The sequence below is a fragment of the Amphiprion ocellaris genome, chromosome 5, assembly GCF_022539595.1.
Source record: "Amphiprion ocellaris isolate individual 3 ecotype Okinawa chromosome 5, ASM2253959v1, whole genome shotgun sequence".
NCBI lineage: Eukaryota > Metazoa > Chordata > Actinopteri > Pomacentridae > Amphiprion > Amphiprion ocellaris.
Genome location: NC_072770.1, coordinates 1,454,000 through 1,473,803, shown reverse-complemented (window position 1 = coordinate 1,473,803; position 19,804 = coordinate 1,454,000). Strand labels below are relative to the sequence as shown.

Sequence of the window (19,804 nt, the reverse complement as noted above, 5' to 3'; positions counted from 1 at the left end):
GCTTTTATCTTGAATTATTCTTGAGATATTTATATATATATATATATATATATATATATATATATATATATATATATATATATATATATATATATATATATATATATAAAATCTCAAATTTCAATGTGAGAAAAAAAAAATACTGAAACTAGGTCTACGGTCCACTTAAAAAAATCTAAAAGTATTTTTTCTATGTTTTCTGTTGCTCATGGACTGGCTGAAGTAAGGCAGCATCAGGAGACAAACATGGAGGAAATATGAGAACAGAGAGAACCCAACCAGCAGGTCACAGTTTATCATCATCTAATCATCTCCTGAAGTCCATATGGTAAGTGGACATCATGATGAGATCAGCTAGATTTCCTACAGTATATGGCTGTGAATTTACCAGAGGATGCTTATAATAATGCTGATGTGGCCGTAGGCTCTACACTATTTTAGTGACTCAGTAAATGCCTAAGTTGGTTATTATTTTTTAAATACTTTTTAGTTTTTAATAAACATTTAATTACCTTTTTAATAGCCTATATGTAATCAAACATGGCCTTTGCCTAAAAAGAGTAATATTTCATTGCACAAGTAAAAGTATAGTAATTTTTAAAACTGTTCAAATTATTATATGTTGCTAAAAAACAAAAAAAACACATCATAGTAATATGTCAATTAAAAAAGCCTATAGTATAGCATGTTCCCAACAAACGTCATAGTATAGCATGTCGCTCTAAAATTGTCATAGTTTAGCATGTTGCTCTTAAAACGTCATCGTATAGCATGTCGTTCAAAAAAACGTCATAGTATAGCATGTCACTCAAAAAATGTCACAGTGTAGCCTTTGGTCTAAAAACGTCATACTATAGCATGTTGCCCAAAAATTGTCATATTATAGCCTTTGGTCTAAAAACATCATAGTATAGCATGTCGCTCTAAAAACATCACAGAAAAGCCTTTAGTCCACAAAACGTTGTTATGTCCCGGCTGTCTGAAGTAGGTGAGGAGCAACACAAAAACAGTACAGACGCTGGTTTCCAGAGGGTTAGACGAGTATTTATTTGAAAGAGTAAGTTTACAACAACACAACATGTGAGGGGGTTAAAAACAAATGGGTGTTAGTAAAATAAAAATAAATCAACAGAACTAAAAGTGAACTTCATGTGGACATTGATGGGCATTCCAACCAGGAACAAAGTAAAAGATAATCAATACGAAAAAAAAACTCTTCCTGTTCACCTCTTAAAACCCCAAAACACACCACAGTAGCAGCCTAAACTAAAACTACCAATGGGTTCCCTGTTTTCCTTTGTGAACAATTCAAAGGTCCCTCTCTATCTCCCCACACATCCACCAACCACTGGAACACATCTCCAAAGTTCTGCCAGGCCAGCTCAGCTTCCCCTCAGAAGAAGTGCTGTCACCTGCCAGATGAAGGAGCCTTTTGAGAGGCAGCTGGCATCGTGATTGGACTGTACTTTGGTCTGTTCCAATCCAGCTTCAGCTCCAGAGACGGCAGGCGGGACGAGTCAACGGAGGCCTGGTGGACGAAGGCATGCAGCTGAGTACAATCCAGAAAACAACAGAGGAGGAGTGCAGCAGCCCAGGACCAGAACAGAGTTGCATGGTATGTCTCTTAGAAAACATCATAGTAGAGCCTTTGCTATGAAAAAACACCATCATATACATCGTATATTGTACAAATAACAAGTCAAAGGAAAGAGATATACATTGTAGAATTGTAGTAATTGTGGGCTGACTGATTTACTGATTATCAGTATTTTATTTTTTACTGATTTACGGTAATAAATACATTTAAAAATGGTGCTACTTTGGCTCTGAACCTTTGTCTACCTGTGGTCGCTCTGTTTTCTGGAGTGATTTGATTGGTTATACATCACGAATAAAACTCCTTTAACTTAACATCTGTAAACAAAACAAAAACGTATCAGCAAAGTTTAGAGTTTAGTTAGAGTTTGTGTTCTTCTAAGTAGATAGTAGTAAATATTTTCATTTACTGCAAATTAATAGCTACTCCAAATGTTTCACTAACAATCATTATCAGCCTTAAAAACCCACAAAACACCCTCTATACTCAACCACACTTAGTACAGTCCGGTTCCCCCTTCTATAAATCTGCTTGGAATCTTCCACTTCCTGTTTGTCAAAGTGGCCTTCTACCTGGACAGGTTTTGTTGGAGCTCATGCAGCAAACATTTTGGGTAACTGCACTTTAATATGGATGGATGACACTGAATTAGAGTCTGTTTTAATGAGACTGAGTTAAGATGTGTAGCTCTGTCATTAAATAGGAAATTATTTTTCAGAATTCACAGAGAAATGTCTGAAATGTTTGCTAGGTTAGCATCCCACATGTTCTTTGGCTCAGCTAAAGCTAACTCTCTCCAACTTCTGGATCTCTTGAGTTGCTTGTTGTTAAAATATCTTGCTAGAGGTGCTGAAGCTCAGAAAGTCTGAGATGTTTGTTCAAAGTAAGCTCATTCTCAAGTCTGATCTGAACTGTCCTCTTTTGTTTGAACTTTCGCTAAACTTAGGAGTTAATGACAGAGCAGCACATCCAGACTCAGTCTCATTTATGTAGAGATTAAACTTCAGTGTCATTCATTGATGTTAAAGTGCAGTTTTTCAGATGTTTGTTGCACATGCTCCCGACCAAACCAGTCCAGGTGGAAGACGATGTGAAGAGAAAGCTCCAGAGGATGAATATCACACATTTACGTTGGAAATAAATGTCCTTTAATTAGACATTGTCATGCAAAAGTTGGATTTCCCTTTAATGATGTTCAAATCTTTGTTGAGTGTTTTGTTGATGTTTTCTGACACTCGGCCCCAAAGATTAAAACCTTCTACGGCTCACAAGCTGCAACAATTCACACATTATCAACTATCTTTCTGACTAAACTAAGATAAAAAGTGAAAAACTGTCTGATGCCTGCATCATGAATGTAAATCTTTTTGGTTTTTATGACAGTAAACTGAATATATTTGGGTTTGACATTTTATAAACCAAAACAAGAAATGAATTACTGGAGAAAACAATCAACAGATTAATGGTCAAAGAAAATGTGTTTTCCAACATGTATGGCTGAATTACTCCAACATTACAAGATACATACAATTTTAATTCAATTTTATTTATATAACGCCAATTACAGGTCAAATTGTCTCAAGACACTTTATTTTTCCATTTTCTGTCACATTTAAAATATGACAAAGTAAGAAATTTAAACCTCTTGACTAATCCAATTTATTATTTGGTTTTTAAGAGACTAATCAACAACTAAAATAACTTTCTCCACTAAAACTAATAAACATGAGGTCAAATAGAAGGAACAGTTTTAAATACTGCAGTCCCACGATGACAAGAATAAAGTTTCTCAACAAAAACTAAATCTGCTGGTGGATTCCGTTAAAGTCCTAATAAATGATAAAGTGTGATACTAAAGGTTTGTGGTGCTAAAAATGTCAAAGTAAAGATATGAAGTTGAACATCTGGATGGAGGTTGATAAAAGTTGACCTTCCTTCATTTCTCTGGAGCAACTCCATGGATTTTATGGATGGTGGTTAAAGACCTGCTCTTCTAGTGGTCTTCCTTCTAGTCACTGTAAAAAGTCAGTCCATCCTGGCCGACTTCAACACCTCTTCATGACAACTTGTTCTGCCTCGGACCTGGTGGAAACTCCAGAAACTCGGGAAAACCTGTGGAGACTTGAACTCGTCAGGCGGGGGAAGGTGTGGTGGGTGGTGGGGGGAGGTGGGGGAGTAGAGGGGGGAGGCCGCCACCCACCTCCCCGCCTACTCTCCACCCTGACTCCACCCAGACTCCGCCTCAGCTCCACCCATGTGGTCACTTTGGAAACTACGATGCCAAAGGGACGACGAAATCATTTCTTTTTATCTGATCTGTAGCTCAGTGAGTTAAGGATTTGCCTATGGAGCTGCAGGTCGCTGGTTCAAGACCAGACCCTTCTTAAGTTTTATCAAAATCCTGACAAAGACAAACAAAGAAAAAGGCCAGTGGTGGGTCTTGAACCTGCGACCTTCCGCTTGGAAGTCTGTCTTCTTATCCCCCTGAGCTACTCGCTCAGATACTAATTCTTCTTTTTTTTGCGCATTTATCATCTATTTTTTGTCGTTTTCGAGTTTTTTTTTAACTCGAGTCTTGACTCAACCGTTTTTCTCAGGAGGTTGGACTTCAGCCTTTGTTCTGGAGGGTGGAACCCTCAGTTCCAAGACTTTTCAAAGCCTCCACACCTCCCGAGTCCTCAGGACCTGAGCTTTCACACAGTCTGAGGGCTGAAATTTTCTAAGTCCCACAGTAGTTCTCTGTTAGTTTGAACCTTTCCACAGTCCGAGGACTGAAATCTTAAAAGTTCTTGAGTAGTTCTGTTAGTTTGAACCTTCAGACAGTCCAAGGACTGAAATCCTAAAAGTTTCTCAGTACTTCTCTGGTAGTTTGAACCTTTAGACAGTCTGAGGGCTGAAGTTTTAAAAGTTTCTCAGTACTTCTCTGTTAGTTGGAACTTTCTGGTTAACAGAAGCCTTGAAACTTGTGACCATGAGTCTTGATTTCACATTCAGACCATCCATCTGAGTTCTTCTCAGACCTTCACCTGTGGGTTTTTTAGAAATACTCAACAAACTTTGATTCTCTTCACTGAACAGTAAAGTTTGTGGAGATCAGAAGATAACATTAGTTTGATAAATGCCTTCAACTACTAGTAGACTTTATCTGGAAAGCAGTTTTCTGAAATGAGTTCTTAGTAAATCTTTCCACAATCAAACCAAGAACATAGAAAGAGGAAACATTTGAAAAAACAACTTGATGTTTTCATTTCAGACAAGAAAACACGTTAAGACCTTTTTCTGTTTTTGCTCTTTTGATCATTTTATTGCTTCTTCTGTTTAATTTGATCTTCTAAAGTTTAACTGGTGTCTTTTCAAATGTTTTGTCTTTCGTTTGATTCTTCTTAAATGTTTAGTTTTGCTCTTTTCTCACCTTTTATTCTTTTCTAATGTCTGATTTGATTTCCAAATGTTTTGTCTTTTTAATGTTTAATTGTTTTTTCAAATGTTTTATCGGCTTGTTTGAAAAATTTCCTTTTCTTTCCCCGTGTTTAATTTTTCGATTAAATCTTTAAGGTTTTTCTTTTTAAATGTTTTACCACCTTTTAATGTTTAATTTTCTTTTTAAATGCTTCATTGTATTTTCTGTTTAATTCCTATTTAAAGTTTTATTGTCTTTAAGATTTAATTTTCTAAATAAACATTTAATTTTTAATTCAATGTTTTGTATTTTTAAAGGTTTAATAATCTAATTTAATGTTTTGTATTTTTTAAAAAATGTTTAATATTCTTGTTTAATTTTATTTTTTAAATGTTTAATGATCTAAAATATTTAATCTTTAATGTTTCATATTTTTGTTTAATAAATTTTGTTTAATTTCATAATTACATGTTTTGTATCTTCTGTTTAATTATTTAATTAAATATTTTGTCTGTTTAATGTAATTTAATTGTATTTAATGTTTAATTTTCTTTTTAAAAGTTTTGTTGTATTAAATGCTTTTTTCCTTTGATTTGATTGCTTTTTTAAAATGTAGTTTATTTCTTTAATCTTTTTTTTCTGTCAAGATTTTAACCTCAACCTTAGAAATTAAACAAACCCTTAAATCACAATGAAAATACTTCTGTTGTCACAATCATGAGTTAGTCAATTATTCAGTTTATCAATTGAGCTTTATTTGTTCAGCACCTTTTACACAGATGACAAAACTGTGAAAAAAAGAGAAAAAACTATGCTAAAACTATGATTAAAACAAAAAACATATTTTTAAAAAAAGATTTTACATCGTAATAAAATCTGTTGTGTCCAGGGGATGGAGGGAGTTTATTGACGTCTTCTTGGGCTCACATGGCAAATCATTTAAAATCTAAACTTTATATTCAGTCTAAGGAAACTGGAAACTGCAGAGCGACAGAAGAACCAACAACATCTCCTGTTTTCTCCTTTAATGAGTCGACTCTTCTTGTGCTTTCAGACTAAAGAACTACAGACTCTAAACAACCTGCTCAAACTCTTGGTACAGGACCTCACCACACGGGTCAAGAAGGTTTCCGTCTCATTTCTACTCTGAAGCTCACCTTCTCCTGCTCAAACTGCTGACAAATGTTTCTGCTGCTCTAAAGTCTGGTCTCCAGAACTTCCTAAAAACTCTCAAAGTCTCTTCTGCTGCAGGTTGCTTTGTAGAACTGTTCCAGAAAACCTCACTAAACCACATGGAGGGGCCTCAAGATAGTCGTCCAAATGAAACTGTACAAAAACCAAATTAGCACAACCCAAACGCTAAAGTCTCCTGCAGCCTATCAGAGAACCTCTGAGAACAGAGAATCAGGACAGGAACTCTTACCTTCTGGACAACCAACGTTGGTTCTCAAACAAGAATACAGAATGTGTCTGACCAAAAACCTCTGAAGACTCACTACAGCCAAGATAAAGACACAACTCAGCTGTACCAAATCCACTAATCACTGCACACATTGGCACCGTGTGCTAACTGTGGCTAAAGAACCACATGTACCAAGACAACTATCCAGTACAAAGCCCTAAAACACACCAAGAAACACATTAAAGACGATTTTACTGCTGGAAGCTGCAAGCCAACGCCTAAAGAACAAACTAAAGCAATGGAGCCAAACCCGGTTCACTGGTGAAGAGAAACAGAGGAAATGTTTGTCTGCAGCTAAATAAAGCAGGAAGACAGTGAGCTGCTCAGGTGTTCCTGATAACACCAAGCAGCCACCTGGACAGCCAATAGGAACACAGCTTACTGGAAGTCCAGAGGGTTGGGTTAGTGAAGGAAATTTAGTTTAGTTTTCACACAAAGAACACCTGAACATGTCAAACTGGTTCCATAGTAGAACCGTCACTGTAAAAAAGTCATAGTATGGTGTGATGCTCAAAAAACATTACGACCCGGCTGTCTAGGGTCGCCGAGGAGCAACACAAACACAGGTGGTATATTCCACCCAACATCCTTGAACATAAACTTAAAAAGTTCGTTCAAAGGAATATTCCACCCAAAATCCTTCAATGTAGACCTAAAAATCTTGATGTAAAGGAGTATTCCACCTTAAATGTAGACCTAAAGGATGGTCTGGAGTAATATTCTACTCTAAAATCTTCCAATGTAGACCTAAAAGGTTTATCTGATGGTATATTCTACCCAACATCTTGGAACATTTACCTAAAAGGTTGGTTTAATGGTATATTCCCAGAAGAACCCTTGAACATTGAGCTTATTGGTATATTCCACCCTAAATACTTGTGCATATACCAAGAAGTCAGCGTAAAGGAAATGTAGACGTAAAAGGATTGTTTAAAGGAATATTTAAACGATTACTTTCATTATTTAATAATCTGTTATCAGTCAGAACCCTGGCAAACTTATTTTCATCATTTTTTTTAGTGGAAGTCACAAATAAAGGAGCTCTTGGTTTTTCCCGGCGTTACTGAGTCCAAAGCTGCTGTTTCAACACAGAACGTTCACATGCATCCACAAACCTCTCAGCACTCAAACACCCACAGACAGGAGGCCGGCTGGGCCGAGGCTCGGCGGCGTCCTCAGACCCACGAGTCGGGGAGTCGCTGAACTTGTTGGTCCGGTTTGAAGGCCTCCATGTGGTCCAGTAGAAGTCCACGTAGTCGGTGTTGGCTTTGAACCACAGTGACTGGCCGCCATCAGGTGGACCAGCTCGTCCTCGTAGGGCTCCTCCTGTAGCCTTGAGGGGACCACAGGAACATTCAGTAGCTGTTGGAGTTCTTCCTGTCAGGCTCGTGGTAGAACGGCTATGAAGAATCTTGTACTTGTCTGGAACAATCTAACAGCCTAAACTGTTAACAGCGGTGTAAAGAAGCAAACACACAAGCATTGATTAGGACTCAAACTAGATTTATTTTAGAAAACAAATCAACTTAGAGGCATTTGTTCACACGTGGCTGAATAGGAGGCCGTCCAATCAGATTGGAGGTCTTCACTCTGTAGGTTGTTTGTTGGGTGAGACTCTTGGACCTCCATCAGCTGACGTGGATGTTTGATGGTCTTCTTCTCTAGTGCCAGATGATTCATCCATGAATTCAGCAGCTACAGACTGAAATGAAGCTCATGCTGCCGTTATTGAATTCCTGTTCCAGATCAAATGTTCAGAGCTCACCTTGAATGCAGCCGTCTGCTGTCTGATAGTTTTTCTCATTGTAGTCTTCAATAAAGTCTTTTTCCTCATGTCAGGATGTGGTGAGACTCTTTCTCAGTCGCTGCAGACGTCCCTCATTGTGCATCTCCAGAGAAGAAACAGAAAAACTGGTCACTGCTTCAGCATCACAAACGCTCTCCAGCATTGAGAGTGTTTTAGGAATTCATTCATTGTGTTGTGAACTTTGAAGGAGCAGAAACTTTACAGCTGCCAATGATACGAGCTCCAATTCTGGATGTTTTAGGAAATGAAGTTCATCAAATGAACACTTGATTATTGCTGATAACTCTCATTAAATTACTGAAGAAATCCAACATAAAAACCTGTAAACTCTCAGGCAGCTTTTGTTAAAGTTTGTCTATAATTCTATCATCATGTTCTGGAACCAGGACTCTGCAGAAGTTCCTTCCATCAGATACTTGTGTGTTTCTATTTAAGGCCTCAGGTTTGAACGTACAGCAGAGGATTAGAAAGGAGTGATGTTAATATTTAAATCAGTCCAATAAATGTTTGGAGTTAAAATGATTAAAATGTTGATTTAGATAGATTTGTGTCAAAGAATATTGTAGAGTCTCACTTAAATATATCCAAATGAGTTCAGTGTATTTACATTTTATAGAATATTTGATTTCTTAATCTTAATACTGTAGAGTCTGACCCTAAATATTATAATGATGTAAATCTAAATAATAAATAATATTGTAGTGCAGTCATTAACTTTAATCAGTTAAACTTACATAACAAATATCACTGTACAATCTTAACCTGAACATTCATATTATTGAGGTAAATTTACATAAATCATGATATTCTAGTCTTAACTGGAATATGTCTAACATGAATCTTTTTGTATTGTGCTGATAAACAACAATAACCCGACTTTCAGATAATATTTATTCACTGTGTATTGGGTGGTACAGAAGTATGAGTACAGAATATTATTTCTTGTTTTATGTGTGATAATTGGCAGTAAACATTTTAAGAAGTGGAAATTGACAGGGTTGTAATAGTGCTGTTCTTGCACAATATTTGTCACTTAATTGCCCTCAGGATGCTGTCGTTGAGCTACCAGTTTTACAGAACAGGCAGATGTTGCAGCTAATGATGTTGTAATTCACATAAACAAGGAAACAAGTCCATCATAATTTGAATGTTAACAGTCCAAAATGAAAAGGTCATATACAGCTTTCCTATTGGGTTAAAGAGCCAAAAAAAAAAAAAACATGAAAAAAAACTTTGTAAAAGCGAGAGGTCGGTAGCAGCTTTAATTTTTTCTTACCCCCCCCCCCCCCCAAAAAATATCTGTTGTACCCCCCTGTGCCCCCCGCCCCCCACTAAAATTGATCTGGATCCGCCCCTGTCTGACATGAAAGCTGGGATCGTTCTGCAGTTACTGTCCTCAACAAGCAGCAGGTGGCGCTGTGAGCTCCTCCCCTTCCAAAGCACAGGGGGTCAGTCTAGTGACCTGCAGCATCCCACTGTCTGATTGGAGGAGACCCACAACACTCCATGTCCAGACGGCAGATGAATCAAAGTCTCTGCAGATCCCGTCCTGCTTACAGAGCGGGATGGAAATGAAAATGTTTCTTCACTGTCACACTAAAATAAATCACTGCATTTAGCCTCTAGTTCAGAAACATATTTTGGGTATTTTAAACTCACTTTTTGTCTCTCCTATAACGTTGATTACAATTACATGCAAACGGGAAATTATGCAAATTAGGCGATGACATCATTTAGCGACTTCTCGCGACTTTTAGGACAGCCAATAGCTACTTTCCTTACTGAGGAGTTGGCAACACTGGTCAAAACATAAACGATGCCTCTTTCCCACCGTTGTAAGGTAGACAATGTGCTACAAGCCCAGTTTTATCAACAGTAGCTGTCTTTCAAGCTGCACGAATACCATTGATGTCTATGGAGTGAACAGGGACCGTGTGCAAATTGCAAAACTGCTGCAACAGCAAAGAGAGACACAAATATTCAATAGCTTCTCTCTGATACACTGTAGTGTCACCAGAATTACTGCAGCCTTCAACTGGCTCCTGTTGACACCAATGTTATTCCTGCAGCTTGAAAGACAGCTACTGTTGATAAAACTAGGCTTGTAGCACATTGTCTACCTTACAGCGATGGAAAAGAGGCATCGTTTATAATGAGTTATTGATGGTGGAATTCTGAATCTGTGAATATCTTTCCGATTTTACTGAACTGTGGCCCCAAGGAGCTGTGGTGGGCGTCCTTTATTTTCATTTCTGAAAGGTGGCAACCCTACTGCTCTGTGACTGAGCAGTCTAGGGCAGTTCATTTCAAGCTATTCGCTCACAGTTGTAACTACTTTGACTGCACAGTTCAGAACCTTTCAAGATCAGGAGTAATTTAAAATGAATCAAACCAGGACATTAACTTGAGCGGAAAACACACATAATAAACAAAGTGTTACCTAGACTAATTCAGTTTGCTAGGTGACCAGTTTCTTTGCACTGCTCTGTGACTTAACTGCATTTTCGGGTGCATAAATCACACTTCCACCCATTTGTGCGTTTATAAAATTGTTACTCAACTACCCAGCTGCAGAACGTGCTGTCTGTGTGACCTTATTACTGTGCTAGCGCGGCTAGCGCTGTATTAGCGCGGCTAGCGCGGCTAACGCTGTATTAGCGCGGCTAGCGCTGTATTAGCGCGGCTAACGCTGTGCTAGCGCTGTGCTAGCGTTGTATTAGCGCGGCTAACGCTGTGCTAGCGCTGTATTAGCGCTGCTAACGCTGTGCTAGCGCAGCTAACGGCATGCATTACAGCTTACTGACTCTCACAAAAACAAACCACATACAGGATAAAAAGGATTAATACACTCACTGAAGCGCCGTCGTTCATGCTGGTAGCTGTGGTTGACCCCGGTCTTGTGAGGTGAACCGTCTGCGTCACATGACCGGAGGAGCGCCACGTGATTGGCTGGGCGTTGGTTCGATTTTGGCCAGGATTGTTTACGCCTGAGTCCCCCGGATGTGAACAGCGAATTTTTTGACAGCGAATTTTTTAACATTGAATTTTTTGATGGCGAATTTTGAACACTGAATTTTTTGATGGTGAATTTTGAACATTGACTTTTTTGATGGTGAATTTTGAACACATCAAATTTTTTTGATGGCGAATTTTGAAGACAAATTTTTTTTGATGGCGAATTTTGAAGACATTGAATTTTTAACTGGTTTTTAGAATTTTGATGAGCTAAATTCAGGCATAAAAAATTCACATATGTAATTTTGATGCAAAAAAAATTCAAAGTATGAAATTCAGCAGCTTTTAAAATTCAGAATCTGATGAGTCTGATTTGCTTCCATACCATGTGTATTTATGGAACCAGCATTCTGATTTGACACAGACAGTTTGGACAAAGAATTTTTATCTTCAGCACAGATTAACGAGTGTCTGAGATCTGGTGAACAACAAGCTGTGTTCTGCAATGAACGAGCACACGTGTTTTTAAATCACAAACCCGGTCAGTCTGATGTCGGTATCTCAGCGGTGGATGTTGCTCCCGGTAAACCAGTTTCAGAGGACAGCAGCTCTGTGGGTCTGACAGCACTTCTTTGCTCCTCGTTGCGTACATGAGTTTTTTTAACACATGGTACAGAAGCAAGCATGCGACTCCTTCAGTTTTTTTGCACCAGCAACCGAAGGGCTTGCTGTCCCTGTTTAACTCTTCCAACCACGGGAAGCACCATTTATTTTTATTTACTCTGCCAAGGAACGCGGCGGAGTTATGCGACGATCGGCGTATGTTTGTCCTTCCGTCTATTTGTCTGTACAGTGCAGATGATACAGCAGCAGTTGAGATGAAGCAGCGTCATTCACGTGTCCACGCAAGTTCAGCGGCGGGGTCCTTCGTCACAGCAGTAGCAACAGGCTAATTAGCATGCACGGTCCTCCAGCCAAGTCCTCAGCTCTCCTGGTCCTCCTCAGTGAAAGTGGCGGCTGGTGTTTATAACTAACTGTCTCTGATAGCAATTCGTGCTGGAATGTCCACGTTTGAGTCCACGCCTAGACTTTCTCAAGCTAGTAAAAAAACAATAACCGTGGCTAGCCTAGCTGCACTTCACTTTGAACTACAGCAGAGACGCTAAACTGCAAGTTTCACAAGACAGAAATCTGCTAAATAATAGTTGTGCCAATACTTAAAGTATGCAGGTCTACAGCTTTAATCACCTCAACATTAAACTTGATTTTCCTGCTCGTCGTCTGCTGTTCTCTTCACCTCTCTTTCTCCAACGTTGCTCTCACTTCGCGCCGTTTTTCTTTCTGTTTTTACCCACACTCGCCAACAAAGTGAGTTCTGATTGGCTAAGAGTGCAGCTTTACTGAAAACCCTATTGGCTTACAATATATCACTTAAACACCTTGACAGTACATGCACTAAGCACTATATTATGCCATAAAAGAATCATGGGCAATGTAGTTCTCACTAGTTATACATATTGTAAAACACGTGTCTTTTAATTATCTATATTTTGCAGGTCGTTACTAAAGAATATTCAGCGAGTGGGCATTTTCTTGTATTCATCTCTTGATTTATGCTTTTAAATGACTTTTTCCCAGAGTTGGTTGGAGTTTTCTTTTATCTTCATGGTGTAGTTATAGTCAGGACTGCTGGAAGTGATTGGACCTTCCAGATACAGGTGTCTTCATAGTACCATCACTGAAACACCTTCACTGTATGTGATCATCTTTTTTCACTCTATGTCCATTAGAACCACCTGGCTGCACCTGTGTTGAATTAAGTGAGTTGGTTTAAAGGGGACTAATACTTGTCAAAAAACAAACTCCCCAAGATTCAATGTTTGAAAAACAATAAAAGATGAAGTTTTCAAAAGGAGTGAATACATATTATAGGCTTTGTAATTATGGTCTATGTTTTTGGCAAACAATGTGTTTTGTGAGGTCACAGTGACCTCTGACATTTGACCACGAAAATCTAATCAGTTCTTTTTTGCTAAATTTGAAAAAATGGAAACTAATTCATTCTTAAAACAGTGATTGATTTACAATTAAACACTCAAAGAGAAAAAAAAAATCCCATCCGTCCAGATGTTCCGTCCAGCAGACAGAACATATTGTATTTTTTCTCCCAAACTCTGTCTGTCATTATGCTAGAATCAGACACTGAACTGAACATTATGGCAGAGAAATATAACACCAAAATAGTGAAACCGTCATCAGTTTCTGTTCACCTTCTCTGACAGACAACAGAACTTTCATCCTGACTCATCATGGCAGAGCTTCAGACGGCGTTAGCATCATCTTCTCTCTCCTCCTTAATGCTCTCAGAGAGGAAGGAAACCTGTCGGAAGATTGGAGCGTCCATTATGTGAAACATAATCTGAGCTGCAGAGCATCTTAATGTCATTCTTCTTGCTGAGACTCACACAGTTTTCCTACTGACCTGTCTTTGAGAACGAAGGTTCGGTAGAGGGGAGGTGTCTGTACTTAAAGGATTAGTTCTCACAAGGCAGATCTCACCGTGGAAATAGTTTGGCCTTAATTTGAGAGAGTTTTTAAGTTGTCTGAACTAGGAGCAACAAAGATTCTGTCTGTATACTTTTCAGTGGTACTGAGTAAAGCAGAGGTGGAACTGCCAGTCAGATACCACTCCCACAAATCCAAATGACAGGAACTGCGATGTTAATCATCCACTGGAAGCAGAAAACACAAATTAAGCCACTACTGTCAAAAATGCATCAAAAGAAAAAGAGCAACTAGTGTTTCCAGTGGTGGAAGAAGTACATAGAGCTTTTACTAAAACTTTAAAACAAAAGTAGTGGAGTAGAAAGTGGAATATTTGCCTTCAAAGTTTAGTAGTGTTGAAACAGAAAATAGCATAACATGGAAAGTAAGGCAGAAGTACATAAAAGTTGCTCTTAGGTATACTTATATTCTGTTTTTCCTTTACAGTATTTAAAGTAGAAAAAAGGACCAATTTTCTTTTACAAATAACTTGGTTTCCATGTAAATAATATATACTTATATACATTATAATGTGCATTCCTGTGCCAATGCTGGACATACATCATATCAATAAAGACGTTTTATATGTAAGATGTTGCTTTTGTACGTGTCTGAGGAGAAAACAACAGACAGCAATAAATCCTAACCAAGATTTATATCAGCTAACACACCGCCATACTTAAGCCTGGTTTTTCTGTGTGTGTGTTTCTTTAACGTTTGAAACTTCAATTTTTTGATCTAGAATTTTGTTTTTAAGACATCCATCCATCCATTATCTAGACAACACCCAATCCTCTGTAGGGTCATGGGGGGCTGGAGTCTATCCCAGCTGACTGAGGGTGAAGGTAGAGGACACCTGGACAGGTAACAGTCTATTACAGGTTCACCTGGACAGGTAACAGTCTATCACAGGTTCACCTGGACAGGTAACAGTCTATCACAGGTTCACCTGGACAGGTAACAGTCTATCACAGGTTCACCTGGACAGGTAACAGTCTATCACAGGTTCACCTGGACAGGTAACAGTCTATCACAGGTTCACCTGGACAGGTAACAGTCTATCACAGGTTCACTTGGACAGGTAACAGTCTATCACAGGGCTACATATAGAGACAAACAATCACACTCACATTCACACCTATAATTTAGAATCACCAGTTAACCTCAGCATGTTTGTGGACTGTGGGAGGAAGCTGGAGAACCTGGAGAAAACCCACACATGTACAGGAAGAACATGGAGACTCCATGCAGACAGATTCCAGGAAGGCCAGGACGCGAACTGGGGATCTTCTAGCTGCAAGGCGACAGTGCTAACCACTGATCTACTGTGCAGCCCTGTTTTCAAGACATCGTATTGTTTAAGAAATGAAAAAATATTTATGTAAAAACAAAGACAAGAGAGCATGGAGTTGGAAAAAGAGAGAAAGCTGATGGAAGCAAAGGGACCCAAACAAAACGAAAGAAGCCGTGAGTTCAGACGGATGCAGAGTTTGTTGATGCTCGAAGCAGCCGTCTGCACAGCAGCTTCTACACTCTCCTCCATTTGAAGGATCACCAGTGATATTAAATGACAGCTTGACAGGTTTGATCCATTTTCCTGTAAACAGAGCAGCTGGATGTGTGTCAAAGTCATCCTGTAAATGAACTCTGTGGCACGACGCCACTGACGCATCAGGCTCAAACTCTCCTGTGACAACTTACAAATACTGCAGAAGCTGTCTTTATTTAGTTCCAGGATTTGGCTCCTAATCACAGGTTTCTGTCGTCACAGACCCACTAAGAAAGACAAGCACATACGAGCTCTTTTGTGTCAAATGTTCTTTTTCTATGGCTGCTTTTGAGTGAAAATCTGATGCTGCAGATCATCATCGTCTAGATTTTACTTTCACTCTAGTCTGACTGGGGTCTGATGAGGCAACATATAACTCAGATTGAAGGTTGTGCCTTTAAATTCATCTGTTCTGAAACTGAAAATGAGTTGTGTGCACATTCAGAGGTAATTAGAGGGTTAAACAAGCTGAACGAGTGATGAACTGGGTCTTCTTCAGACCAGTCCAGTTGACATGATTTCTGATTTTCAGCCTCACTGGCAGCTCAATGATGGTTTGTTCATCTATCTTACTGCTGGATGGACTTGTATGAAATTTGGAGTAGACACTCTGAATACTACAAAGTGTTGTGTTTGTGTTACTCTACACATACTCCGTGTGGAGGACGTGCACAAGGCTGGGCTAAAGTTACCCCAAAACACCATTTGCCCCAACAACGTCATTTTGATTAGCTATAATTTCACCGTGACCAAAAACAGAAGCCCAACTGCCTCAGACTAAAAGCTCTGAGAATTACATTTTGATGAGTCACAACTCATTTCAAGAAATTCAGTCTACATTTATTCATTTACAGTAGATGTTTAGTGGTTTTAACTAAATTGAAGACATCTAAAACCACCAATGTACATTTGGTGAATTAAGGAGAATTAAAGATACCTTGAACCAGAATTATGACTAGTCAAAGTTGAACTATAGATACCCAGAAGTAGTCATAGTGTAGACATCTGCATATTAATGGTAGAGGTAACGTTATTTATCCTGGAATAATATTAGCCTGGAGACCTGAAATGCTCTTTTTAAGCAAGGAAGAATTCAGCTGGCTAACATATAGGCATTAATGTCAAAGAAACCACTTTCTTTCAGATTAGAACAGCCCCTCAAAATGTCTATGCACATTCCTTTTCTGTGTAAAAATTAAGATTTACCTTATGTGAGGCTAATCGGCCAAACCCATTCAAACCCAGACAGGAAGTGGTAATAATTATAGTTTTTGTATGAAAACTAGGAGATTTGGAGTTAAACAGGGAGCTTTAAAGGTGCTGGTATGCAGATTTTGTTTGCTTTGGACAGCCAGGCTAACTGTTTCCACTTGTATTCAGTCTTTATGCTAAGCTAAGCTAACAGACTGCTGTTGACAGGATTATATTTACCGGAGAGACATTTGAGTCTTCTTTACACAAAAGTACTATTCGCAGTGCTTTGTCATAGTTTTTATTCACTTCATTTCACACGTGTGGATGCTATTTCACTTCACTTCAGTCCTTCTGCAGGTCTTAACATTCACTTTGAGTTTTTTAAACAACAAATCCAACATCAGATTGAATAAACTTCACTCCTAAAACAGTCAACATGCACATATTAATCATCATGGAAGCCCAAAGATGATGGGCCAAGCCCCAGTTTGATGTCAGACATTAGTCAAGTACAACATGGCCCCTCTAGCTTTGATCATTTTGGAAGTATCTATCTGAATTCTCATCAAACTGTGGTCCTCTGCCTTTATTCTCCTCCAGGTTTGTTCTGTTAAAGAAAGTGGTCGGTCATCGAGCTCACACATAAAGCCTACACCTCACACTATATTTTGAGCAGCTCTGGTTCAGATAAAAGTCAGATTCAAGACCAAATATGAATGAAAGTCAGAGATGACTTCATTTGTTTGCAAAACCTGAATCTGAAATGGTTTAATCTCCAGTGATAATGGAGCCTGTAGCAGCTCAGAGGTTTGACTCGTCTTCACAGCCGGTTCAGCTCCTTCTTCCTCAGTATCGACGTGTAGGACGGATGCTCCACATAGCTGTAGTTTATTACACCTCCTTCATCCTCAAAATCTATGTCGTCCTCCTCGCTTTCATCGATGTCATCATTGTCCAGACAGCAACTGTCCCCGTCTGATCCCTCCTCCTCGTCCTCCTCTTCCTCCTCCGGCTCATTCTCACAGCTCATCCTGATCTTCCTGCAGTTGTTGTTCCTCACCGACGCCTCCAGAGCTTTCTGTCGCCGGTAGAAGTGGGAGAACTTGTTGAAGATGATGGTGATGGGCAGCGCCACCACCAAGGTGCCGCCCAGGATGCAGCCGCTGGCCGCCAACTTCCCGGCCACCGTGACGGGCACCACGTCCCCGTAACCCACCGTGGTCATGCTCACCGTCCCCCACCACCAGCAGGCCGGGATGGTGTCCAGACCCACGTCCTGACAACAGAGAGGCAGGCAGGCTGTTCATTCAGATAGTTACGTCTTTCAAATTCAACAACAGAACCCATTCAAATATAATACACCCCATTATATAAAATCAAAACATGCAATGCTGAAAACAATTCTTTCTCCAGGAGAAGACATTAAAAAGAACAAACATTTCAAAACACATGATGTTCCGACATCACAGACTAACGTTTCCTTTTTTTCTACCTTTATTACATCAACAGATCTGCATGAAAATATTATAGATATGACGAAAACTACTAAAATTAATTAACAGCAGCTTGGAACTGCTGGTTAACACCCAGTCTCAGACAACAGAACCAGAAAAGTATGTAAAAAGAGAAGCTTTATGTTGACTTTAGCTGTATTAAAGTACAGTATATGTGAACACAGAGAAGGAAAGAAGTAAACACATGTAAAGTTGTGTTTTGTCTTCAGGTGTTCCTACATTGTGCTGCTGTAATCCACTATCCAAAAGTTTCACAGTGGAGAAGCCACCTTTTTCTGCTTTCATTTGAAATACTTCTATACTTTCAAAACTTTGGGTCTTTGTAAACTTTTACACGAAGCTCAGTAAAACTCTGCTTAGTGAAAACGACGGAAAAACATCTGTTATGATGAACTCAAGTAAAGAAACTACAATTTTGTTAATTTTCAGTGTCGATGATACAGAGCAGCTGATTCGATTAGGAATGTGTTTAGTTTTGAAGATATTTGATCATAAATCAATGTAGTGGATAAATTAAAATTTGGATGTGATAATGGAGCTAAAAGTCAGAAGTTAATACAGTTTGCAGTCAAGATTTCAGTACAGGACTCATGCAGGAATCAAGATATTTTACTCCAGTGGTTCTAAAAAGGTAGAAGTAAGCATTTAAAGACAAATACAACAAAGGAATATGAACACAAAATAAAATCAGCTAAGCCCAGAGTCTACCATCATTCAGACTTCACCTCTTCATATTCAGCAGTGTAAGCGATGCCAGAGAAGACGGACACTCCGACGGCCAGGTAGAGCAGCAGGATGCCGACCTCACGGTAACTGTGCTGCAGATACAAGATGAAGGTCAGCTTGTTAGAGATCAGGCAGAGGAAGGAGGGGCAGGGTGAAGGTCTTCAATATTTCAACCGGTCACATCTTTGTCATATGTTACGTCCCCCAGAGCTAGGGCATGAGGGGAGGAACAAATATAAAGAAAAAACAGGTAAAGAGGCAGGAAAACTGATAGTGTAGCGAAAAAATATTTATTTACCAAAAAAAAACAAAGCCAAAATTCAACACAAGGCACAGCTTATTAAGAACAAAATCACTCCAAAATCCAAATGCCACACTCTTGGGTTTAGGCAGAATGTGAGATACCAACACTGCACACTAGCAGCTGATCATCACTGCTATCCTGAAGGTCCTTGATGACATCTTTACCACTATGGACAACAAGCAGGTCTTCATAGCCACCTTCACAGACCTGGCCAAGTCCTTGGATTCAGTGGACCACACAGTCCTTCTGCAAGGTTCTCTAGCATTGATCTGTCCTCAAACTGTATTAACTGGCTTGCCAGCTACCTTAAAGTAAAGTCAGAGAACTTAATGTCAGGACCTCTGACCATCACTAAGGGTGTACCTCAAGACTCCATTTTGGGCCCTACTTTGTTTTCCATCTACATAAATGATGTGGCCAAAGTTATTGGTGGCTCCTGGATACACCTCTACGCTGATGACTCTATCATATACTCCACTGGCCCATTACTTCACTCTGCTGCATCTACCCTTCAACTCAGCCTTACTTCAATCCAGGAATCTTTATGCTATCTTATGCTATTCAACCAAACAAACAGCATCTCCAGCCCCCCAAAGATCACCTGTGCAGATGACTCAGATCTGGAGTTCGTCAACTCCTACAAGGACCTTGGTCTTTGGTCGGACTCTTCACTCTCTTTCATTCCTCATATCAACATTCTAAATCAAATCTATACTGGGGTTCCTTTACCATAATAAGGCCTCCTTTACATT

At 39.2% G+C, this 19,804-nt stretch overlaps 1 protein-coding gene across 1 annotated transcript in view; it reads right to left on the bottom strand.

Annotated features, from left to right (window-relative positions):
• Nucleotides 1-16,787: 16,787 nt before the first annotated feature.
• si:dkey-43k4.5 (potassium voltage-gated channel subfamily S member 2) overlaps nucleotides 16,788-19,804 on the bottom strand; it is a 32,985-nt gene continuing 29,968 nt past the window's right edge. Inside the window, exons 9-10 of the mRNA XM_035948051.2 lie at nucleotides 18,748-18,840; nucleotides 16,788-17,784 (exon numbers count right to left, since the gene is read on the bottom strand). Coding sequence (XP_035803944.1) covers nucleotides 17,329-17,784; nucleotides 18,748-18,840 — 549 coding nt within the window. The 3' untranslated portion in view covers nucleotides 16,788-17,328. The remainder of the gene's footprint in view (nucleotides 17,785-18,747; nucleotides 18,841-19,804) is intronic.